Genomic DNA, 24,985 nt, shown 5'->3' with positions numbered 1-24,985 from the left:
AAAATTAATCCATCAAAATATCCTTCTAATTTCTTTTTAGACGGTCGTTTATGTATCAATTATCACACCATTTGAAAAACGTCAGTGATTCAAAACAGAATGAAATTAAAATATAATTTAATAAAATAATTATACGAACATACGAACAAAAATATAAAATATAATTTTTTTGTGGAAGAACATTAAATTAAAGTTCATATATATATATATATATATATATATATATATATATATATATATATTGTTGAAAGCATTGATACAAACTCTACGTAGAGGTAATCTTTCGTTGCAATAACCTCTCGAAAGCAAGAAGACAAGAAAGGGGAAAACATAGATACTCGGCGGCGCAGCGATCAGAGCCAAAGGGCGCCGGCTTCCTTGAGCAATTTATTGAGGCAGCCATTGAGGTGGAGGGTGATGATGGCATTGGCGGAGCCGACGAAGCGACCACCGATGAAGACGGCGGGCACGGAGGGGTTGCAGCCGAGGCGTAAAAGAGCCCACTCAATCTCCTTCCCTCTCGAGTCCTCGTCCAGCTCGTACACGGCGGGGCTCACCCCTTGGTCGTAAAATAGCCGCTTGATTGCATGGCTCATGCAGCACGAGCTCTTGCTGAATATCACCACCGCTTTCTGTGACGCCACTTTCGCTATCCGGTCCATTTCCTTTAATATTCTTGCGTTTTGACACTCCCAAACTCACCGCCGGGTGATCCTATTATCTCTCTTTCAAGAAGAAGAAGAAGACGGTTGGCTATGAGTACATGCTGGGATAATCATATATATATATATATATATATATACATATTGTGAACTGTATCTTTCATTTTATTATTATTTTTAAATATATATTTATATGTATTTTTTCAAATTTTAAAAATTAAATTATAAATTTAAAATTTTAATTTTTTATCGATTAACCTTTCAACTCATTTAGACTTTCTTTCAAAAGTCAAATACAATTTTAAAAATTTAAGATTAAATTTATAATTTAATTTTTAAAAATTATATATATATATTTATAATTTGGATAAGGGCTAGTTAAATTTGAAATTGGGTAAGGATGAATTAATATAATAATAATAATAAAAAAATTATTCGGTTATTTAATTTTTTTCAAAATTAGGGTTTTGACTTGGAAAAAAAATTTGAAGCATAGTTATAAAAATAAAATAAATGTGACGTATTTAACCAAAAATAAAAAAGAATTAATTAAAGAAAAGCAAAGGTGGGGGAGGAAAGGACATATTAGATATAGGGGAATTTTTAGCTTTACAAAAAATGGGAGTTTTTCAAAAGAGTCTTATTTTGATAGCGACATGTGCGGTTCGGTTTGAAAGTGAATTGATAAATCAACCGACAACTGAAAAAACGACATAGCTTAATGATAACCCGACACGTATGAACACGATAAAATTTTACGAGATCAATTTTAATACCTATAATTTTAAAATTAAGTTAATTGATTCGTAGAACGTAATATTTAATAAGAATTCGATTAGAAATTTCAAGAAATACGACAAAAATTGTTTTAATACCTATATTTTATTTAATATTAAGTTAATTAATTCGAGAAAATTTCAAGAAGATTTTAAAATTACGTCAAGTAATTCAAGAAAATTTTCAAACGTGTGGTTTCTTCTCTAAATTTCCACTGATATCACTCTCGACCTATGAGATTGTAACTCGTGTCTTATCAACATTGAGCTATATTCAGATCCACGATACATATAATTTTGAGAAAAAAAACAAAAATATATATTTTTCGGACAAGACAAATGAATGAAAGATGAGCTCGGTTCCTCCTGCTTTGTTCTTCGCTCGGTCCCGAAAGGAAAAAACGCAAGAAAAGTAAGAAGAAAACGAAAGCGAAGACGAAAACGATGATGTCGAAGAATGTCAACTATGGGTAAGAAAGAGAGAAAGAATAGGAATGTCGCCATAGATACATATGATCATATCATCATATACTTTATTTGTTTTTGTAATCTCAACGCCATTTTCCATTCCATAAGCTTCCATGAAATGATTCTTTAGAGACAGAGAGAGACGTATGTGTTTAGTAATATTCTTCGATATTGAAAAAAAGATTTTAAAATTTTATTCCATATATTCTGAGAATGAGAAAGAAGAAGAAAAGTAGAAGATGATGAATGTCCGTTCTCGATTTTAGATTCTGCATGAGTTGTGTTTGTTAGAATTGGTCAATCCATTAGAATAGCTTGAAGTTAGTCATGCCATAAGAATAGGCTTACTTCGTTAGTTTCCTATGAAATCGGATCTATTAGTTAATCTTTTGCCAATATAAATAGAATATGTCCTCAATAGTGTGAGGCACAGTTTTGCATAAACTTGATATGGTATCAGAGCCGAAATAAGATCCACGAGATCCATAGCCTCTGCTGTTAGACATGTCAATCCCAAACAACACAATGTCTTCTCCGTCGATCAGTCAGGTGATTAGTGTTAAGCTTACACAAGAAAATTATCTACTGTGGTCTACCCAAATCCTTCCCTACTTGCGTAGCCAAAACCTTGTTGGTTTTGTGGATGGATCCATGCCTGCACCAAGCCAGACGATCGCCGTTGAACCAAGTGAAGAAACAGGGAATCGCAAAATTATCATCAACCCTGAGTTCACAGTCTGGTACCCCCAGGACCAGCTGGTACTCAGCCTCATCAACTCATCAGTCACTGAGGAGGTTCTCAGCACGATGGTTGGAATCACCACTGCACGAGAAGCCTGGATTACGCTGGAGCGACAATTTGCTTCCACATCTCGAGCAAGAGCAATGCAGATCCGTATGGAACTCTCTACTATCCAGAAAAAGGACATGACAATTGCTGACTACTTTCGTAAAGTAAAACATCTTGGTGATACACTTGCTGCCATTGGCAAGCGAATAGAGGATGAAGAACTCATCGCCTACATGCTGCAAGGACTTGGTCCAGATTATGATCCTCTAGTCACAAGCATTACAACCAGAACAGATGTATACACTGTCAGCGACGTGTATGCTCACATGCTGAGCTATGAGATGCGGCACTTGCGTAAGGGTACATTTGAGCAACTTTCATCTGCTAACAATGTCAATAGGATATCCATTCGTGGAGGTGCCAATGGAGGTCGAGGTAGTCGCGGTCGTAGTCGTCAGTTAAATAGTGGTCATGGACAATCAAGGCGTACTGTGAACAATCCTGGACGTCAACCATCAAAGACACAAAGCAGCTCAGGCATTGTCTGTCAGATTTGTGGTAAGCCCAATCACGATGCTTTGCAATGCTGGCACAGATTTGATCAGGCATATCAAGCCGAAAATAATCTCAAACAAGCAGCTTTGGCAACAAGTGGATACACTAGTGACACAAACTGGTATGTTGACACTGGAGCCACAGATCATATCACCAATGACCTAGAGAGGCTTACCACCAGAGAACGCTACACTGGCACCGACCAAATTCAGGTTGCAAATGGCGCAGGTTTGTCTATCTCTCATATTGGGAATTCATTAATTTCTGGTTCATCTCTTGTTCTGAAACATATCCTATATGTTCCTAAAATCAATAAGCACCTAATTTCAGTACAAAGACTAGCATCTGATAATAATGCTGTTGTAGAATTTCACCCAAACTATTTTTTGGTTAAGGACCGAGTCACGAAGAAACTCCTGCTCCACGGTAGATGTAAGAATGGCCTATACGTTCTACCGCATAATTTCAGTCAAGCCTTGCTGACAGCCAAACTTTCGAAAGAACAATGGCACAGAAGGCTAGGGCACCCTGCATCTCCAATTACCATTAGAATTCTACAAGATAATAATTTAGCTATAGATACTAATATTCCCTCTTCCTCAATTTGTAATGCTTGTCAATTAGGGAAAGCACATCAATTGCCATTTGGTTCTTCTCAGCATGTATCTACAGCACCCCTTCAATTAATTCACACTGATGTATGGGGTCCATCCATTGCGTCAGTAAATAATTCCAAATATTATGTTTCCTTTGTTGATGATTTTAGTCGTTATGTTTGGATTTACTTTCTGAGATGCAAATCTGATGTTGAGTCTGTGTTCCTTCAATTTCAAAAACATGTTGAAACTATGCTAAATACCAAAATTCGCTCCGTCCAATCAGATTGGGGGGGTGAATACCATCGGTTACACAATTATTTCAAATCCACAGGCATTGAACATCATATCTCCTGTCCTCACACACACCAGCAGAATGGGTTAGTCGAAAGAAAACACAGACACATTGTAGAAACTGGCCTTGCTTTACTCGCTCAAGCCAACATGCCTCTATCCTACTGGGATGAAGCTTTCAACACAGCTTGCTTTCTTATAAATAGAATGCCCAGCCGAACCATACAACAAGACACACCACTTCATAAATTGTTTGGTAAAAGTCCAGACTACTCCATGCTTAGGGTGTTTGGCTGTGCTTGCTGGCCTAATTTAAGGCCTTACAACAACAAGAAACTGAGTTTCAGAACTACTAGATGTATATTCTTGGGTTATAGTTCTTCTCATAAGGGATATAAATGCTTAAATAGAAGTACAGGACGTATTTACATCTCTAGAGACGTGGTTTTCGATGAAAATATTTTTCCTTTTGAAGAATCTAAGCCACCAAACAAAACCACAAATCCACATCATCCTGTTCTACTTCCAGCCTTAGCCAAACTTGCTAATTTTTACACTGAAAATGCTCTTACAGATATTGAACCAGTTGTTAGTAATTCCCATATGAATGATGGTCAAACTGATAATATTGCTAGTGACAACTTGTCTGGTGTCAGCTTATCTTCTGCAGATAATACAAGAAGTTCAGAGGAAATTGCAGAATATGAAGCTGAGAGCAGTTCGATCAATGCTCAAAACCAAACTCATGAACATGTGTCTGATCAACCAACTGAAGCAGCTAGTCAACATCCAATGCGAACAAGGTTGAGAAATAACATTGTACAAGCTAAACAATTCACTGATGGAACTATCAGATATTCAGAAACCTCAAGAAAATTCGCAAGCGCTGTAACTATCACAACTCCGATCATAGAGACTGCTACTGAACCTCGAAACCTGCAGGAAGCCATGCAACATCCAAGATGGAGAGGAGCAATGAATGATGAGCTCTCAGCGCTAAAACGAAATGCCACTTGGGATCTAGTTCCACCCAAACCTGGAATAAATCTCATTGATAGTAAATGGGTGTATAAAGTGAAAAGAAAAGCAGATGGGTCAGTTGAAAGATTAAAAGCAAGATTAGTTGCCAAAGGATTCAAGCAAAGATTTGGTGTTGATTACACTGATACTTTTAGCCCTGTGATCAAACCGTCAACAATCAGGGTCATTCTTTCGCTAGCAGTAACCAAGGGCTGGAATATGAGACAAGTTGATATCCAAAATGCATTTTTGCATGGAATTCTGAAAGAGGAAGTGTACATGCGACAACCACCAGGATTTCAAGACTCAGCCAAACCAAAGAATTACATATGCAAGCTCAAGAAAGCCCTTTATGGCCTGAAACAAGCCCCAAAAGCTTGGCATTCAAGGTTGACTGGAAAACTTATTGAGTTAGGCTTCAAGGCTTCAGTAGCTGATTCATCTCTTTTTATTCTCAAAAACAGAGAGATAACTATCTATATGCTCATCTATGTTGATGATATAATTATTGTGAGCTCCTCTGATCAAGCAACCGAAAGGTTGATTCAGAAATTGAAAATAGATTTTGCAGTAAAAGATTTGGGTGGTCTTGAGTATTTTCTGGGTATTGAAGTCAAGAAAACACGAGATGGTATCATACTGTCACAGAGACGATATGCCTTAGATTTGTTGAAAAGAGTAAACATGGAAAAATGCAAACCTATGTCTACACCAATGGGTTCTGCTGAAAAATTATTCAGAGAACAAGGAATACCCTTATCAGCTGAAGAACAATTCAAATACAGAAGTACAGTGGGAGCACTACAATATTTGACAATGACTAGGCCTGATTTGGCATTTGCTGTCAATAAAGTGTGTCAATATCTTCATACACCTACTGATGCTCATTGGGGTGCTGTGAAGAGAATTCTTCGTTATGTTAAAGGCACACTAGCATTAGGAGTGAAAATTCAGAAATCAACCATGATGTTGTCGGGGTTTTCTGATGCTGATTGGGCTGGTTGTCCCGATGATCGACGTTCAACTAGCGGCTTTGCTGTATTTCTTGGAGCAAATCTAATCTCATGGAGTTCCAGAAAACAGGCTACAGTGTCAAGATCAAGCACCGAAGCAGAATACAAGGCCATTGCGAATCTTACTGCAGAAATGATTTGGATCAAGTCATTACTGAAGGAACTGGGCGTGTATCAATCAAAGGCTCCTCGCCTCTGGTGTGACAACCTCGGAGCTACATATTTAACTTCAAATCCAGTATTTCATGCTAGAACGAAACATATTGAAGTTGATTTTCATTTTGTTCGAGAACAAGTAGCACGTAAAGCAATGGAAGTTCGGTTCATTTCATCAAGTGATCAAGTAGCTGATATCCTGACAAAACCACTGTCTAAAACTCCTTTTACTACACATTGTAACAATCTCAACATGTACAAGACTTGTTGGGATTGAAGGGGACTGTTAGAATTGGTCAATCCATTAGAATAGCTTGAAGTTAGTCATGCCATAAGAATAGGCTTACTTCGTTAGTTTCCTATGAAATCGGATCTATTAGTTAATCTTTTGCCAATATAAATAGAATATGTCCTCAATAGTGTGAGGCACAGTTTTGCATAAACTTGATAGTGTTCGGTTGACAAACATAAACCTCGCCTAAGATCTAACGAACCCAGGTTTGAGTTTCGTTTAAGATTTGTAGTGAGCCGGGTTAAGATCATAACGCTGCACGGTTAAAAATGTACAACCACGACACTGTCCAAAATGGTCACTTATAATTTTTTTTGTAATTATTATAATTTGAAAATAAAAAATTCAATGACATTATTTAAATTCTTTTGAAAATTTTAGGGTATACATTTGAAACAAAATACTAACGAGCTCGAGTAAAGGCGTTCTAAAGGTATTATTAAATGTGTATGTGGCTCGAGTTTTGTGTAATGGTTTTTTTTTTTTTTTTTTTTTAGTTGTGTTCAGTTGGCAAATATAAATCTCACCTAAAATTCAACGAAATCACAAAAACGGGCGAAAAATGTGTATAGGGCTTGAGTTTTGTTTAAGGTTTGTCATGAGCATGTAAAGATCATCAATGTACCACCATGACACCATACAAGATGGTCACCTATAAAGATGTCGATTAGAATGTCTCGGTGAGTTCGACTAGAGGGTCGAAGAAATTTAAAGTTTTGACCTCAATGTTACGTCTTATTAACCAGACAAACCTTCTCTAATAACCCGAGCTTGAAGACGGAAGAGATAAGAAGGCATCGACCAAACCTAGCACGACGGGGCGACGAAAATAACTTATCAAATCTCTTTTATAGATCGTGTTACTCGTCAAACCAAGTGCATCGAACCAAGATGAAATGGTGGCAAATCCACGTGGAATATGTAACAGCCATTGGATGAGATAGGGTTAGGTGCTTACAATGAGTTGAGCTAAATATTTAAAAAAAAAAACAATTTTATTTTAAAAAAAAAGGAGAATAATTGGATTAAAAAAACCTAAATAATGTGGAAAAGGAGAACAAGAACACGTGAAAATAGCAATGGATCAAAGACGAAATAATAATAATAATAATAATAATAATAATAATAATAATAATAATAATATTCGAAGGGCATGTCAAAAGAGTTTTTTATTTTGTGAGACATATCTCCTTTAGAGCATAATATATATAGATATTATTCTTTCATCTTATATTCATTCGGTTTTTGGTTGAAACTACGTGTCAATACGATCAAATGTGTTCGTTCTTTTCTAGAGGTGGAGATTATTGGTGCATCGACTCTATTTGTAACAGTTCAAGTTCATCGTTAGTAGATATCATTCGCTTGGACTCAGTTACGTGTCGTCAAAGTGGCATAAACCACATTTGTAACAGTCCAAGTACACCATTAGTAGATATTGTTCGATTTGACTCGTTACGTATCGCCATAGTGGCATTGACTCCATTTGTAACAGTTCAAGCCCATCACTTGTAGATATTATCCAATTTAGCTCATTATGTTAGCCTCACAGTTTTAAAATACATTTACTTCCACCCTTATAAAAAATACTTCGTTCTTCTCTCCAACCCTAAAGTAGCATGGACCCCATTTGTAACAGCCCAAGTCACCTGTTAGTAGATATTATTTGCTTTGATTCGTTACGTGTCGTTAAAGTGACATCGACCCATTTGTAACAACCCAAGCACACCACTAGTAGATGTTGTTCGATATGGCTCGTTACGTATGACCATAGTGGCATTGACTTTCTTTTTTCTTTTTTTTTTGTGCAATTGTGCCTCCTCCAAATGGCCCTTAATGTGCGTATAGAATTGGATTAGGATTATTATTTGGATCTTATCCCCATAACAAATCTATCTCCTTTAATTTTTTGTATGATCCTTTTAGCCCATTGTCACATATGCAATAATAATGCACTATATGAATTGTCTTCCATCACCCAAAAATCATAAAATTCTCTTAAAAATAAAAATAATTGTATTCTCCAAATTAGACTATTTTACAATACTATTATGTTCGAGAAGATTTCATCATTGCATTTGTACATCAACATTAAACAAAATTTAAATCCTCTCCCGACACGACAGTAGAGTGCACTGGGAGAAGGTATTCTCCCGACACGACAATAGAGTGCACTGGGAAAAGGTTCTCTCTTGACACAGTTTAGTATCACAGTGTGATGTCCCACATTAGTTGGGAAGGAGAACAAAACACCATTTATAAGGGTGTGGAAACCTTTCCATAGCAGACGTGTTTTAAAGCCTTGAGGGTAAGCTCGAAAGGGAAAGCCCAAAGAGGACAATATTTGCTAACAGTGGATCTGAGTCGTTTGGTATCAGAGCCAGACATTGGACCATGTGCCAGCGAGGAGGCTGTTTCCGAAGGGGGTAGACACGAGGTGGTGTGTCAGTAAAGACGCTGGGCCCCGAATGGGGTGGATTTAGTGGTGGTCCCACATCGATTGGAGAAAGGAACGAGTGTCAGCGAGAACTCTGGGCCCTGAAGGGGGGTGGATTGTGATGTCCCACATTAGTTGGAGAGGAGAACAAAACACCCTTCATAAGTGTGTGGAAACCTTCCCCTACCAGACTCGTTTTAAACCCTTGAGGGGAAGCTCGAAAGGGAAAGCCCATCTGCTAGCGGTAGATCTGAGTCGTTACACACAGTCACCCCCTCCTGCCTCTTATCCCGTAATTTTTCTGATTGGATAACATAACTTAGTTTTTGTATGCCCTTGCTTTATTCTCTCGGGTATCTAATAATGTGTTAAAACATATATTTAGCTATGTAAAACGAGTTAAAGCAAACTAACTAAACGTTACCAACATCAATTCTCGATGCATTTTTTACATGGGAAGAATCTTTAGTGACACCTTTTTTTACTTTTCCGACATTCCATGGTGTCAAAAAAGCCCTGAATTCTTATAGCGACGATATATATTCTCGACGTCGATGTGTATACATACATACATATCCATAAGGAACCAACTTGGATTTGGTAAGGCCAAAATAACCCCTTCACCAACCCTGCCCCTTGGCTTCAGCACAGGGACGTTTATGCATGGCCCTTAACATGTCATGGGGGCATCCATCCACATAAAAACCAACGTTCATGCATGCATGCATGCATAGATGTTTTTTTGTCAGTGGGAGAGAGACCAGAATCTTTTAGGTTCATCTTTTTAAAATCATTTTCAGCCCTAAAAAAATATATACCTTTTCCACTCATTTAATTATTATTTATTTTTTAAAAAATTAAAATTTTGAACTTTTATTTTAATATTATTAATTACCATTATTTTTCTAATCCAAGTAAAACTCACACCATTTTAGCATTTTAAGAGGAAATAAAAAATAAATAAAAACATTTTATTTTATGTGGTGAGAGGAGGCGTCGAAACGGCATCGTATCATATGAAAAAAAATTGGATTGGGGACCTTACAGCATTTCGAATCCACCTCCCCACCAACATTTTCGTTTATTTTATTTTTTTCAAATTTCAAGCCAAAAATAATTAAAACCAATAATTTCCAATATTTCAAATATAAATAAAAATATATTAGTTTTTCTTCCTAATTTTTATAAGGAATATTATAATTTTTAATAGCTGTTTAATTTTTTTTAACTCAAATAATTATTATTAAATGATAACCAAACCCAATTAATTTATTCAATTTTATTTTTATTTTTAATAAAAAAAAATATTTATTTATTTATTTTTCAAGTTGAATTACCATTCAAATTTTTTAAAAAGAGTTTTAGAGAATAAGTAACAAAAAAAAAAAAAAAAAAATTATGTCACAAACAAAATAACAAATATATATATATTTATTTAAAATAGTTAACAACCCACGAATAAATTCTACTCGTATTAATTGAGTTGAGTTAAATTTGAGTAAAATTTTAAAGTAAATTTATATTATATAACGAAAGTGACTCGAACTTTATGTAAAAGAATGGATAATATAAAGTTTGAAACGACGATGAAATGCGATGGGTTAAGAAGGACAAGTCTCTATTTTCCGCATTACAATTGCAAAGATTCCGACGTTGTCGTTTCACTTTATATCTTCCCAACGCGACATGTCGTAAATGCACCTTGAAATTACATATTCCTCCTTCCGTGACTTTCCTTCACCGGTTCAATATTCGTTTACCTTTCCTGGGGTAATTGGTCCATATAAATAGCCGGCCCTCCCGGTTGGTTCGAACTTGAGCTGAAAGCGGGTAGAAGAATGGAGAGAGTTAGAAGGATGGTTTCAGAGAGGCCGGTCGTGATCTTCAGCAAGAGCACGTGCTGCATGAGCCACACTGTGATGAGGCTGCTGAGTGGGTTTGGGGTTAACCCGGCGGTGCACGAGGTGGACCAGATCGCTCGAGGCAGGGAGATCGAGCAGGCTCTGTCTATGCTTGGCTTTAGCCCCACGGTTCCGGCTGTCTTCATTGGCGGCCAACTGGTCGGTGGAACCAATGAAATTATGACACTTCATCTTAATCGCTCCCTCATTCCCATGCTTACTGCTGCTGGCGCTTTGTGGGTTTGACCTTAAATTCAGCTGACCAATCCTTTTTATACTTTGTCCGGTAGTAGTGTAATTTAGTGGATAAGATATCGATTACTATCTTAAACCGATAAGAGTTTATTTTGATCGCTCGATCACCTTATATAACTAATACACAACTGACTCAGACGGACCGAGTCATTTGGTCGAAATCTGTTTTTTCATTTCGAAAAAACAAAAAATGACCTAATCGACTGTCGTGTTGTATTTAGAGAACGTATGTGAAGTCTGATTTGGTTAGTTTTTGTTCAAATAGACTCTGATCATATATGATCAATCTACGGTCAATGATAATTCAAAATATGTCTTTTTTCCCTTTTGAGAAACTAAAACATGATCCAATTGACTGTCCTGTTGTATTTAGAGAAAGCATGTGAAGACTAATTTGATTGGTTTTTGTTAAAATAAGACCCTGATCATTTATGATCAATCTACCTTCCATGATAATTCGAAATATTATTTTTGAGATTAATGATATGTAAGAGTAGAAATTTGAATTTTTTTTTAGAGATATGAGCTATACTCGAGTTGACATTAAATAAAAATTAACCATACAAAAGAATATAATTCAAATAGTTAATAAGTCAATTTGAGCGTAGTTATCGGTATACAAAATTCAATATAAATATTAAAAAAAAAAGAAAGAAATATATATGCTTAAATTTTTTTGTAAAATATAATTCGTTCAACTATTTTTTAAATTGATATATTAAAAAATAGTCATTAATCTTGCCATTAATTAATAATTATATTATCAACCAAATTATTTATTTTGACTTTTAATAAGGCCAGCCCAACAACAACTATTTGTTGGGCCCATGGAAGCCCACGACAGCGTCAAGTCCATGTTCGACACGTGAGAATCGAGATTGCGCAAACTTTTTCCCGCTTATTTTTCTTTCCATCGGCTCCAATTTCCAAGATCGCTGATAGTGTGGTCCCCACTTGGACGATAAAGGCTTAAATATCTATTTATTTATTATCTTCCATTTATTTCTGGATTTTAATAAAAAATAATAAACTAAATTCAAACCCAACCTAACTTAACTAACATAAATTATATATCATCAATTAATATGGATACTTAATATTTAATATAAATATATAAAAATAAAAATAACAATATTAATAAAAAAATAATAATAATTTAGACTCGTCAACATGAATATAGTTCAATTGACTTAAAATTGTAGGATCTTAAAAAAATTAAAAATAAATAAATAAATAAATATTTATTTATTTATTAAAATGAAAAAAAAATCTAGAGACTATAGGGGCGAAAAGGAACAATTATATTAAAAAGAAATTAAATGCGGTGGGGCCCAGCCCTCTCCCTCCAAAATCAACGGTTATTTCTTGGTCTACTACCTTCAGCCTCGTTTGTCTGGTTCTTCACATGGCGCAACTTAGCGATTTACTTGTACCCGCCTATGCTGCCTTACAAGGTAAATGCTAAAGTACGCTGCCTTTAAGGTCACTTTCTGCTTCTTCTTCTTTCCTTGTCGCATCTGCATAATGGACGACTGAACCAAAAAGTATCTGATCGTCCTCAGAGTTACGCTTTTGTTTTGCAGGATTCATTGTCGTGTTAATTGATTTTTTTCTTCTTCTGGATTATTTCCGAGTTTTTCTATCACTATCCGCTTCAATTGCGGTTTTGTTTCACCGTAAATCCTCTGTTTCTGTGCTTCTTCGGGTTTATGTGGCTGTGTTTCCGGCTGATGCTGTGGAGCATCGTTTGATGGTAATGTAGGTTGTTCTCTTGAAGCGCTTAGGGATTTGGAGTGAGAGGAAGTTACTGGTGCTCACCGAGAAGTTTTAGTTCATGAAAATGTTCGGGTTTCGAAGACGAATGAAGCTCGGAAGGTTAGCGATTATGTCGGTTTATATCTGTTGTGGCAATATGTTAAGCTTTTGTTCGATTTATTTGACTTCTGGAAAATCTTGAGTCGGTTCTTTCTGAACTATGCGTAAATTAGTTCGTTGCTTTGTTTTTATTTCTACTATTTGCTTCTTTATCTTGCTAACCGCGAAGAAACACGAATTAATGCGGCCATATTTAGCCTATTTTGATTGAAAAAGTTATTTCGTAAATGTAGATTGAAAGTTCAGCTTTCGGATCCTGCTCAGGGAACTAGGAGTCCTATAAGACACCCCAAACGAGTGACCAGCTCTAATGTGAGGCTTCTTTTTTGCTGATTTAGATTCATGTTTGAAATAGAATAGCACATTTCTTAAGCTGTTTTTGCTTGTAGACTGAATGTGCTGCTGCACCCACAAGTAGGCATTCTGAAGAGCATGATGGCCAACGTGCTTCTGACGTTCCTCATACCAGTATTGGTGCATTGGGACAGTCTGAGAATTGGATGGTCTTGTCAATTGCAGGGGAAAAACCAGCTCCTCGTTTCAATGTATAATTTTCTGTTTCAATTCTTGATGTTGACATCAATGATAATGTTACATTGGTTTAGACCTACACATGTGATCGTTTACTGTGAAGAACGTGACCATCTTCTCCTTTTTTTTTTCTTTTTTTTTTTTTTCACAGCATGCAGCAACTGTTATTGGAAATAAGATGATTGTTGTTGGTGGCGAATCTGGGAATGGATTATTGGATGATGTACAGGTTGTGATTTTTTTTTTTTTTTTTTGGATCTGAGGTATTCATTTTTCTTTGCACCAACTGTGTACACTCAAGTGATTGCTTTGCCCGAGTGGATAGTGATTATATCGTTCTGTCTGCAGGTGCTTAATTTTGATAAATATACCTGGAGCACAGCCTCATCAAAGCTTTACTTATCACCTAGCTCACTGCCATTGAAGATCCCTGCATGCAAGGGTCACAGTCTGGTAAGTTGTCACACGTAACAATAGATAGCGGGTGTGCGTGTTGGTATGTATATATTGTTGGAAATCTGTGTGTCCATGGAACTAAATCTCTAGAACTAACAGACCAGGCCGGTTTTTGAGTTGAGATTCATAGAGTGGACTTGTTTAAGTGAAAATATAAACCAAATGGGTAATTTCTGGACCCAAAGGATATTAGAGATTTATTTTAATGAGACGCTTACTTTTAGGATGAGGCATTATATGGTTCTATTGAACCATCAGTACCAGTTCCTTTTAGTTAAAAAGACTAATTGACTGGACTACGCTTCTGATATACCAAATTAGAGCAAGAGAAATGCCATCAGCAAGATCTTAGATTAAAACATTCTTTATGGAGATGAGTTCTAATGCACAATATTATCATCTATTCATTTAACCCAGGGTGATGGGACACTCTTTATGACATCTCATAATCTATTTTTGCTCAACTTTTATTTTCGAAAAGGTTTCATGGGGGAAGAAAGCTCTCCTGGTTGGGGGCAAGACAGAGCCAGGAAATGAGAGAATTGCAGGTTAATATTCTAGTATTAATATTGATATTTCTTCTCTTTTGTTTGGTAATCTGATCTTTGTGGTCCTTGCAGTCTGGGCATTTGACACAGAGACAGAATGTTGGTCGCTGATGGAAGCCAAGGGAGATATACCTGTACTAGTCTTTGTTACTCAAATTCATTACACGCATTTTATCAAATGGTTTAGTGATGATTGATTCCATTAATCCTTTGAATTCTTTTTTTCCTTTTCAATTTTGAAATCTTAATCTTTGGAAATATCAACTTGAAATTAAATATAGGCCATCTAATTTTGATTGAATATTTTTAAATTCGATTTCATGGTTAATTCTAGTTGATATCATTTCCCCCCCAGTCTTAGTTTTTTGGAATGTTGTGAACACACAAATGGTAGCTTGCTGAGGAGATTAATTGTGAATGATAGCGAAGTTAAGCAACTTTAATTATTGCAGGTTGCTAGAAGTGGTCACACTGTAGTTAGAGCTAGCTCTGTCTTAATCCTCTTTGGTGGTGAAGATAGTCGGAGGAGGAAACTCAACGACCTTCACATGTTTGACCTTAAATCGTTTACCTGGCTCCCTCTACATTGCACGTGAGTAACTTTGGCGTTGGTTGAGTTATTAGTATAGTTTTTTCGTGAAGTTTCGCATAATTGATGCTATGTAATTCCAAGAGACCCTTTAGTTTACCATTTTCTTTTACACTATTAGAGATGTTAGATGTTTTCTTCTTCTTACATTTCCTTATCTATGTCAGAGGAACAGGACCTTCTGCAAGATCCAACCATGTGGCCGCTCTTTATGATGATAAAACACTACTTATATTTGGAGGGACATCAAAATCCCGGACCCTGAATGATTTATACTCACTTGACTTTGAGACAGTATGTAAATATGCTTTTCATTACAAAGTTAACCAAGTCTATAATTCAGAACATCATCCGAATATAACCCTGATTGTATGTAGAACTATTTTTGTACCTTGGGCAGATGGTGTGGTCAAGAATAAAGGTACGGGGTTTCCATCCATCACCTAGAGCTGGTTGCTGTGGTGTTCTCTGTGGAACTAGATGGTGCATAGCAGGGGGTGGAAGCAGGAAAAAAAGTATGTTCATGGTCTAAGAAGCAAATAATAATACTTACTCCACAATTACATGATGTTTTCTTTTTTACCGTGAACTGATTTTCCTCTCGTTTTTTTCCCCTGTTCTCAGGACATACAGACACTTTAATCTTTGATGTACTGAAACATGAGTGGTCTGTTGCTGTCACGTCTCCTCCATCTTCTGTCACCACCAACAAGGTGAGTGGTGAAAATTTTGATTTTATTTGTTGCTGTATGTTGCCCACATTTGCTATTTATTGGATCTTTATGATATTCCCGCCGGGAAGGAAAACTGCTAAAACCTTCTTAATGGTTCTTTATTATTGTTTCATACAATTCTTGCAGAGAACTTAGTGGATGTTGCACATTTTTGTTATAAGAATTTTATGTTTGAAGCCTGCAAAACATTCTTTTGAAAAACACAACTGTTACACTGCTATTCAAATTAGGGCTAACTCTTTTTCATGATTGCCTTTTGATTAAACAACTTTTCTAGTAGTCCACAGTCATACTGTTCATGTTGGTCTTGCATCGTGCTTGTATAATCTCTTCAATCATAAACCAGTTATTGTAAATACAGTTTTTTATTCTTAAAAAACTTAATTCTTTTTGAGAAGCAATCATTTGAAGATAATATAGTGTGCTAATTACAGACCTCTTACTTTGTGTGAACCACTACTCTTGGATGAATACTTAATATAGATATGTTCTCTTAGGGTTTCAGCTTAGTGCTCGTGCAGCACAAGGAGAAGGATTTACTTCTTCTTGCATTTGGGGGATCCAAAAAAGAGCCATCAAATCAGGTAAGATTCAATATTATATTAAGTATTATTCTTCACTCACTAAAATGTTAAACTACTTTTTTTTTTTTTTTTTTTTTTTTTTTTGCTTTTCCCTCCATGGTTTTCCCAGGTTGAAGTATTGACCATGGAAAAGAAAGAACCATCCTTTAGGCACCGGTCCAATCCTAGTAAAATTCCAGAAACTCTTACTTCAATTCATGTATATTTGACAACTTTACATGGAAACTTAGTGATGCTCCCTCTCATGTTCAGTTGACTCGACTGTTAGACAAAATCTAGCATCTGCTATTGGACACGGTTCTGGAAGAAAATCCATTTCAGAGTTCGCACTTATCGATCCAAGTCCTGTTCCTGGAAATATTTCACTGCGCAAGCAATTTCATAATGATGAAGCCTTTGACAAAACTACTAAGACAACCAAGACTCCAGAAGATGATTCCTCTACTTCTCAGGTAACTCTAGTTGGTTGTATTGGAGATAGTATATGATGTGGGTTTGACAATTGTGAATCATTGCATTTATTTTATTTAGCAAGTTTAACGTATATCAGACACGGTTCGTTTGGTGCAGGCAACAGAAAACAAGATAACTCAATCTGGAAGTGAATTCCACGGGGAGACACTACCTTCTGTATACGAATATGACAGTTCAAATCCCTTCAAGGAGGGAGTTGGATATCATCCCATGGATAACACTGATCTATTCAGCGACAACATTGGCAAAGTAGTAACATCATCCACTTTTTCGAGCATATATCAGTTCTATGAAGCGAAAATGGCGGCATTGATTAGAAAGAACGGAGTTCTCGAAGGGCAATTAGCAGCAGCCATGGCAAGTCGAGAAGCTGTGGAGAAGAATTTATCCTCTGCTCTAAAGATCCGGCAGGAGATGGAGAAAAGAATAGCTGATATGATAAAGGAGATGGAAATGCTGAGAGATAAGCTAGCAGGAGTAGAAATAGCAAAAGAAGAGGCCAACAGCCTGTCAAACATCGTGCACTCTGACAATGTTCGCCTTGAACATGATGTCGCTTTCCTCAAAGCAGTTTTGGATGACACCCAGAAGGTATTATACTTGTCTCATGGCATGGTCGTGTTTGTGTTTCTGTCGAATTTATGTACCATGATGCTCAAGTGTTGGGGACTTTTTATTTTATTTATTTATTTATTATTATTATTATTATTTTGTGTAGGAGCTTCATTCTACTAGAGGAGTCCTTGCTGGAGAAAGGGCCAGGGCTTTCCAACTTCAGGTACTCGACTAACCACAAAGCTAGAACAGCTCTATCTCTTTCCCTCTCCCTTTTGAGTTTCATTCTTGTCAATATAATCCTCTGACAGATTACTTAGAATGTTAGCAACCGCATTGCACGGGTTAATATGTTAAAACATCTTGTAACTATAGTTTATGGCTAGGACTACTAGAATATCTAATCCTAAAGCTGTATCTGCTCGCTCTCCCTTTGAATTTCGTTCTTGTGAACATAGTCCATTGATAGGTTTCGTGTTTGACCACCCTGCATGAGTTACTTCACAAAAATGTCTTGTATCTTGGCTATGACTACTAGGGTAGCTAAATCTCATAGACTCCTCGAACTTCATCACCCCTTAGTGTCAGTGTCGGCTCAGGGAATGCTTTCACTGTTGGTGTTTTAATGAGTACATTCATCGTGCATTTTTTGTTCTGTTCCAATCTTAGGCTTATGGTTATATTGCATCAAAACATTTACCTACTTCTGTCGTCAAATGAATTATTCTAGGTTGAAGTATTCCATCTAAAGCAAAGATTGCAGTCCATGGAGAACCGAGCACCGACGCCGAGGAAACCGTTCCATATGTAGGAATGAAATTCTAACGACCTGCATCGGTAAGAAGATCATGGTAGGCTTCTGTAAATTTAGATGATTCCAATTCTAGATGGAGAGATTTTTGTTAGGAATGTAGTAACATTCTGAAATCAGAGCTTATAGGAATCCGTTTCCCCCCTCGAGGCATCTAACTATTTAGAGATCTTCCACTTCTAATTTCGATTAAAAATCTTAGGGATCTATAAATGTTATTATTAACAAAGATTTATTGTTTCTAGAAACTCTTTATTTAATAATGCATATATAAAAAGGAAATAAAATGCTTAAGAAAAATCATGAAGTTCTTCAACAAGTTGCATCAATTTTTAGTTTTAATCTATACTTTAATCAAATAGCAACGACCCTAAACTTGATTTTTAAAAATCCCTTATGAGATACAACATCGATAACTCGCAGCCTAACGAGTCCCTTAGTCATTGCGTCTTAGTAGGTTGGCGAATCCAACGGTGTCAACAGAAAGTCAGCATAGAGGTAAAATCACCATCTTGCTTCCAAAGGCCTTTTACAATAATAATCCTCGGTGTTTCTCCATGGTGGCTCTGTTGTGTGCCGTATACATTGATTTACACCAAATATTTTGGCTGAGTTCACATCTCTAGGTAGAACTATAAAAACATTCAGAATCAGAACAGCATGTTAAAATTTAGCAATATGTACGTACCTCAAACATGATAAGTAGTACATTAAAGCAGTTATCTACTTTACAAAGAAGTTCAAACGGGATCTCGACTTGATGATTTATGTTGCAAATTCCAAACCTTAAGAGGCTATTTCCAGGTTAGCAGAGAGGAAGGGCTTTTTAGTCGTTTCATTCTTCTTCTGGTTCTTCTTCTTCCTGGAGAAGGTTTTCTCTGTTATCATGAGCCCAGAAACCGCGCACGTCAATTAGCATGCTTGCAACCGTGCCTCCCTGCTTGCAGTTGAGTAGATCGTTCGAAGTAATTTTTAGAGGGTCGCCTGGCTTAACCATGTCCCATATCTCATCTCTTACATCTTCTATGCACAACTCATAGTTCCCACCCTCTATCCATTTCTGATGCACGTCTCTGTATCGTAGAAAAAAGCAATTATCACCTGGCTAAAGCGATTGCTCGGTATAACTACTGAGAGTTCTTCGTACAAATAAAATAATAATCATTGAGATGCGTGTGTAATTTATGTCTCTGGTATTTTGAGGCTTGTAGAATGTGCTCGATTCTACAAGCAGGAAAATACAGATGTACTATGTAGGAAGATTGTATCAGGTAGCATCCTGCTTTTAGATGCTCCCCTTCTTTTACTTCCTTCATTTTCATTTGATTATGAACTTAGTTGATTAGATTTGAACAGAAACTGGATAAATTGACTTCACCTGAAAAGAGTATGAATATCTACTGTTGTAAGGTAGCCCCTCCCTTGAAGATCAAGACACCGAAACAAATATGTCAACCCTTCCGGAGTGTCTTTATTTTCGAGGGCAAGAACGAAGTCCAGAAAACTATCGAAGTCCATCTCCCTTGTGTTCCCTCCACCCTTGTTCCGACGAACATGCTCATCAAATACTATAGAAAGCAAATAATTAGCAAGTGATGCATAGACAATTAGCATTTCAAAAACTAAGAGAAGATATGCATGACTATAAGCATGCGAAACATGTTTTCCTAAGATAATTAAAAAAACCATTCATTGATGGATGGTGAATGGTGAGTTTCATAGAATGAATTAAGACAAACCTCTTTCAATGAAAATTTCAGTCAAAGTCCCATCAGCATATTCTCGTAGCTCCTGCTTGCTTAATGTTCCATTCATATCTTTATCAAGAGCCAGAAACATGTCTGTAGGAATAAAGTACACGGTCAGCCAACTAAGAGAATAAACACCTTTCCACAGTTATTACATGCACCCAAAAAACTAGAACCTAGGCAAAGTACTACAAGGACTTGATAAAAAACAAACAAAAATAACCAACCCTTCAAACAATGAATTAGCACAAAGATAAAGGAAATAACACTGGATGAATCTTCAAGTAAGATGAATGTAACTCACCACAAATGCGTTGAGCAGATGTTAGGGAGAACCAGTTCTCCGCTTGTTCAGTATCAGTAACTTCTTCCTCAGTTTCCTATAAAAGAGATAATATACTCAAACAATAATATGCCACATGTAATTCAGTAAACAGTCTTTTCTCGGGTCAAAGTGCCCAAAATATTTTGTCGTTTCTGTTCGTATTATCACCATGGATAGAAGTTCCTTAATCATTCTCATACTTAGTCTTTATAAACTTGAGATGTGTTTGGGAATATTTTCAAATTGAAGTAAAAGTATTACTTAAAAAGCACTCTGGTAAAATGTAATTCATAGCTCACTGCGTTTTGTTTTAGTTTGACTTTTTGTCATTTAATTTCGATAATACAAGTCATATTATTAAAATATGAATCTCTTTTATCAGGAAACTAGAATCTTTTAGATTTTCACAATATTATTAAGAATTTGATTTTTATCCATACATTAAGTTTAGGTTTGCTTTGACTAGAGCCATAAGTTCACATCCAAAGCCAATTCGGTGTTTGATAACATTAACCTTGAGCATATTGATGCATGATCTACCTGGTGCAGTTCCATTAATTCCTGCAGACAATTGCTGAGCAGCACTTTCTTTATGCAAGCTTTTCCTACAAAAATCAACAATGAAATTAAAGACACATTAATCCAAGTAATGTTACCATAAAAAATAGATATTGAAGGGTTGAAATACAAAATTAAACGAAGGAATTATGAAAAATCAAGATAACATGTTTCTAACACAATTCAAGACCGTAGGCAAACCTCTTCTTGCAGGATCACAAAAGAAGAAGAATTTGCGAGCAGCTATACGACAATATGTTTGCACAAAAGATGCAGGAATATCTCGTAGTTGAGCCAAATTTGGAATAAGACCTCTTATATAGCCCTCCATTTCCTACAGAAAGATAATAGAGCATTCATTAATGTGGTTACGTAAGTTGCCACAGGAACAAAATAAAATTCTTGTATATCCAGTCTTTGAACACAAAATATGCAGAAGGCTCATACGTGAGGTTGAAGGAAACCATCAGAATCCTCATCAAGTTCACTCATATCAATTCTCGCTTGAGTAAGAGAAACCTGCAGAATAAAGAGAAAATATCAAATTGACATGGAAGAATAAAAATCCTCCAAACATCTCAACAGACTTTTCTCTATCACTTCATAAAAATAAAATAAAATAAATATAAATAAATAAGAGCCTTTTCTATAAATAAATAGACATTGAAGTTCCACTCCCTTGGAATGCTTCATAGTTCACATATAGAGTATGCAATCTGTGAATGATGCAATGGAATGCTAAAAAGAATATTACGTATCTTAATAACTTCAACAAAGTCCTATAGGGCCGTTCAATTGGCTAAGACTAATTGCCATAATGCACACATTTTGGGTTCCAATCCCTCAATTGCCATTGCATTTGTCAAAAAACTAAAAAAATAGCAGAGAACCCTTGTCCTAAAAAAACATTGCAAGGGCAAAAAAAAAAAAAATAGAAGCATGACAACTATTGACTTCTAAGTGCAGATTATTCCATCATTTATACTTCCTCATACATTGATATGGAAGAATACCGTTAATCCTTAGGGTCTAAACTCACCGTTCTCATCACATAAAGATAGAAGGGAAGGATTGCAATTCTTCCGGACTCATCTTTCTCAAACTTCATGAAATTAGAGGGACTGAAAAATCGCCGGCATTTAGGTCCTATTTGCTCAGCACATACAGAAGCAATGTGGCAAAAATCTTCGTAGTTCATCTAAGGAATGAAAAACAAGAGAACATGTAAGCATTATTACAGATCTAGCAAAATATACTGCAGTAACCAGAGGTAAATTACAGTTACAAGGACAGAATCGTAATCACAGGATGTTAATTACCATGTACAATTGTTGCCTTGAACCATTAAATTAACGTTTTCCAGAAACAAAAAATATGCACTTTAAAATGAAAAAAACAATCCTTTCAGAACACTCACAATCTTAGGCTGCTAAGAAAGCTAATACTATTGTACATGTACACTTTTCCTCCAGAAACATTGCTAATATATTAACCTATGCAGTCATGTCTGGCAAAGCTTCCAATAGCAATCCTAAGCGATATGCAAGTTGCTATATGAACTTCAGCTCAAGGAATGTAGCAGATGTAAGCTTATGTGGCATGTTGCCGAAAATATCAAGCCAGAAATATATTACCTTTTCTGCACCAGTTGCATCATCAATTACACAGTTTTCCCTCAGGCAAACCCACATTGCATCTAGATCATCAGCATTTAACAGAAGATCTGATTGTTTCTGCACATCAAGAATGTGTGGTGCAGAAAACTCAATATTTGTGCTCAAACAGATAAATCTATGGAACATCCGTCGTGCAAATGGATAAGGGTAATTATACCTTTAGGAAACGATACTTGGCAAGTCTCTGAACCCTGTGGCTGATGGATCCCTCCTCAGGTTTCTAAAGAAGAGAAAAACACAATTCAATGAAACAAATAAAAATAAATGGCACAGCCAAGCTCTGGGTTAGTATATCTTCTAGTCTGCAAAATTGCATCTCTTCTATCATGATGTCAACAATACATTAGGACATGATAAAGCATCTATTTTTCAATTTAAAATCGAAGGACTAACTATGCAACCGAGTTTACTCTTAATACATGTAAACTATAATTACACATGCCTTCTTGTAAAAACTTGGGATTGTACCAGCTTCAGCAGTTTTCCGTTGCTTCTCTTTGAAAATATCAAGTAGAATTTTTTTTGTCTCAAGCTCTACAAAAAAGAGGGGGGAAAAGAAATTAGGTTCCCCATTTCATTGTCTTACTTCTTCTAACATCAACAATAGTTTTTCAGATACACAGTTGATCAAGGTGTAACAGCGGTAAGAGTAGGAGGAAAAAAAACAGAACTTATCATATAAATGTATATAGAGGGGGAAGGAATTGCTAATGATAGATCATAATCAGAATTTCCTTGACGAACCCTAGCCAAAAAAAAATTTAAAAAAAAAATTCTAAAATAAAATAGATCCAAGAGGAAGGATAATTATCAAGAGTCTCCAACTCTACTCGATGAATTCCTAAAGCAGCAAGAACATGTGCATAGGACATGCATGCTTAAAAGGGCCAAAGTAGAAGATTAGGGTTCCAAAGTAGATTAAAGGGTTCATCAAGTAGCATACATTCACCTTTGATCAATTTTCTTCGGTGGCTCTAACAAAAGATGCTATTGAATTTAGGAGCCATGCATTTGCTGATTTTTTTGAATTAATTCAATTTTCAAGAACCCAGATCGACTAGAAATAGCCATTGCAGGGCTTGATCTGTTCAGATTTTTATGCCTCTTCAGATAAACTGAGCACTGGATTGTATCGTTTGTTCCTAAATACTGAATACTCCACATTTTACAACAAAAAGTTACAGATTCGAAGTATTGAAACAACTTCCTATTTTCTTTTAGCACAATTTAAGTTTCGTTGCAGCCATAGTTCAGGAAAATCAACCAAATCAGAGAACATTTCCGTAAAACAAACGAACACTAACAGAGAGCAAGAAGAACAAGAAATATGGGGGAAACACGAACCCATCAAAGCTTCAGATCCCAGCCCGGTACCGGTTCCGATGTATCTCCTAAGGTTCCTCACCCACAGCATAGACGAAGCTGGAGGTACCTTCCGTTGCGGGGCCTCATGGCCTTCGCCGTCACTGGAACCACTATACATAGTTGAGCAATAACCACCGGTGCTCTCAAGCTACGCAAACAACTCCAATTTCGAATGCGACTTCAATTGTCCGATTCAAGACGCCTCTCAGCCGCCGGAGAAGCTCGAGTGAAAAAACCCTAGCTCCGATCGAGCCGCACGCAGGTTGGTCGAAGGTGGTTCACGATTGAATGAACTCGGTGATGATTTTGTTTCTGTTAATTTACTCGCCACTTGGGAGATCTCTCTAAATCTATAACAATTATCAACCCAAGGGCCTCGTTGTTAAATTGTTTTCAATTTAACCTCGCTATTCTTTCAAAATTAACACAATTGCCCACTAAATTTCAATATTCCAAAATTTGGCCTCTTTCTTTTTGTCTTTTTCTAGCTTTTTTCACGAGCCAGCTATTTATTGTTTGAATTATAAATAATAATAATAATATATATACAAACTGTTTTATTTTAACTCTCAAAATTTAGTAATCAAAATATACTTAATTCATTCGTGTCGTAATATAAATGTTTTCAATAAAATTTAAAATTATTTTATATTGTCAATTCAAAATTATTATTTTTAATTAAATTTAATTGAATAATAATATTAATTTTTACGTAACAAAAGACCTTCGGCAGGTTTATAGAATAAAGGTCGATATAGACTATTTTTTAAAAATAATATTAAATTAAACGAATTTTAAGTTATATTGAAGTATATTGACCGAAATTAAATAAAACTCACATCAAGACAATATTTTTAATGTTAAATAAATAATAATAAAAAGAATTACCCAAAATATAAATTTCAAGAATTCGAGGGCCAAAATGCAAAACCACCGCCAGC

General features: G+C 36.0%; 3 protein-coding genes, 2 non-coding genes and 1 pseudogene across 6 annotated transcripts; 3 read left to right on the top strand and 3 right to left on the bottom strand.

The window, feature by feature from the left end:
- Positions 1-221: 221 nt before the first annotated feature.
- Positions 222-783, bottom strand: LOC111800837 (monothiol glutaredoxin-S10). The gene has a single exon (XM_023684712.2). It carries the CDS (start codon positions 660-662, stop codon positions 354-356), a length of 309 nt encoding a protein of 102 aa, XP_023540480.1. The 5' UTR covers positions 663-783; the 3' UTR covers positions 222-353.
- Positions 784-2,899: 2,116 nt separating this feature from the next.
- LOC111809476 (small nucleolar RNA Z247) lies at positions 2,900-3,035 on the top strand. The gene has a single exon (XR_002817245.1). It is a non-coding gene; the product is annotated as a small nucleolar RNA Z247 (small nucleolar RNA).
- Positions 3,036-10,863: 7,828 nt separating this feature from the next.
- On the top strand, positions 10,864-11,539 carry LOC111800929 (monothiol glutaredoxin-S2 pseudogene; annotated as a pseudogene).
- Positions 11,540-12,726: 1,187 nt separating this feature from the next.
- LOC111800322 (uncharacterized) lies at positions 12,727-18,673 on the top strand. Its single transcript, XM_023683963.2, has 17 exons — positions 12,727-13,090; positions 13,324-13,402; positions 13,480-13,635; positions 13,773-13,850; positions 13,970-14,074; positions 14,559-14,625; positions 14,698-14,759; positions 15,078-15,217; positions 15,382-15,508; positions 15,615-15,729; positions 15,839-15,927; positions 16,446-16,532; positions 16,642-16,699; positions 16,785-16,984; positions 17,103-17,597; positions 17,725-17,784; positions 18,292-18,673. Exons 1-17 carry the CDS (start codon positions 13,050-13,052, stop codon positions 18,370-18,372), a joined length of 2,040 nt encoding a protein of 679 aa, XP_023539731.2. The 5' UTR covers positions 12,727-13,049; the 3' UTR covers positions 18,373-18,673.
- A 175-nt stretch (positions 18,674-18,848) lies between these two features.
- Positions 18,849-24,399, bottom strand: FASS (tonneau 2 (TON2)). Of its 2 annotated transcripts, XR_015422230.1 has the most exons (13): positions 24,024-24,399; positions 23,122-23,213; positions 22,837-22,899; positions 22,638-22,736; positions 22,043-22,201; positions 21,451-21,522; positions 21,205-21,337; positions 20,986-21,050; positions 20,425-20,500; positions 20,112-20,213; positions 19,751-19,940; positions 19,158-19,445; positions 18,849-19,004 (listed from the first exon to the last, which is right to left on the bottom strand). XR_015422230.1 is itself a non-coding variant. In XM_023683964.2 (12 exons), exons 1-12 carry the CDS (start codon positions 24,160-24,162, stop codon positions 19,208-19,210), a joined length of 1,428 nt encoding a protein of 475 aa, XP_023539732.1. In that variant the 5' UTR covers positions 24,163-24,399; the 3' UTR covers positions 18,849-19,207. The 2 variants fall into 2 exon arrangements, 1 of the variants encoding a protein (XP_023539732.1); XM_023683964.2 differs by having other exon boundaries at positions 18,849-19,445.
- Positions 19,555-19,670, bottom strand: LOC111801235 (small nucleolar RNA snoR104). The gene has a single exon (XR_002816110.1). It is a non-coding gene; the product is annotated as a small nucleolar RNA snoR104 (small nucleolar RNA).
- Positions 24,400-24,985: the final 586 nt, after the last annotated feature.

Source organism: Cucurbita pepo, chromosome 8, assembly GCF_057944985.1.
Source record: "Cucurbita pepo subsp. pepo isolate OVF chromosome 8, ASM5794498v1, whole genome shotgun sequence".
Lineage (NCBI taxonomy): Eukaryota > Viridiplantae > Streptophyta > Magnoliopsida > Cucurbitales > Cucurbitaceae > Cucurbita > Cucurbita pepo.
This window is presented reverse-complemented; position numbering and strand designations above follow the sequence as displayed.